Source organism: Myotis davidii, unplaced genomic scaffold, assembly GCF_000327345.1.
Source record: "Myotis davidii unplaced genomic scaffold, ASM32734v1 scaffold663, whole genome shotgun sequence".
NCBI lineage: Eukaryota > Metazoa > Chordata > Mammalia > Chiroptera > Vespertilionidae > Myotis > Myotis davidii.
In genome coordinates this window covers 7203039-7203635 of record NW_006295816.1, presented here as the reverse complement: position 1 = coordinate 7203635, position 597 = coordinate 7203039, and the positions used below count along the sequence as shown (strand labels likewise).

Below are 597 nucleotides of genomic sequence, written 5' to 3'. Positions count from 1 at the left end.
GGACTGGGAGGAAGTGGGTCTGTGCTTTAACCGTGTGCGAGGGTTTTGAACTTGAGCCAGGCGCCGTGGAAACATGACCGTCTGTGTTCTCGCCTGCAGCTGGGAGGAAAGATGTTCACTGTGCTGACCCGCCAGCCTTGCGAGCACGCAGGTTAGTACCGCAGCGGGCGGCCTGCGGGACTTCCCCCCATCGCAGGAGAACCGCGTCCGCTCAGGTTCCTCATCCCCGGCCCCGGCCCGGCACATGGCTGTGCATCCTCTTGAGCCTGATGCCAGAGTTGCTCACCGGCTCTCACCACAGGCATTCCTCGCAGAAAAGTAATGCTTTTCATCCAAGCGACACCAAACAAGGGCTAACATGCATGTTTCGATTAAATGGTTTTTCCGGTTTGCATAATCCATTCATTTGGCCCTTGTGGTTTCCCTTACCCAACGGTGGGTAAGGTTTGCTGTAGAATAATGTGGATTTTGTGACCAACTTCAAAGTGCTGGGAGCTTTGCTCTATTCCCATTCAAGCGTTGTTGCTGGCACAGCGCCTACAGCATCCTCCAGCCCCCAGCATGGTCAGCATTGTTCCTGGTGCTGTTCCCACAGGC

General features: G+C 55.6%; 1 protein-coding gene across 1 annotated transcript in view; it reads left to right on the top strand.

Moving 5' to 3' along the window:
* Positions 1-597, top strand: part of ENTPD3 (ectonucleoside triphosphate diphosphohydrolase 3) — a 31652-nt gene that overhangs the window by 286 nt on the left and 30769 nt on the right. The window contains 1 exon segment of the mRNA XM_006770535.2: positions 100-151. Coding sequence (XP_006770598.2) covers positions 112-151 — 40 coding nt within the window. The 5' untranslated portion in view covers positions 100-111.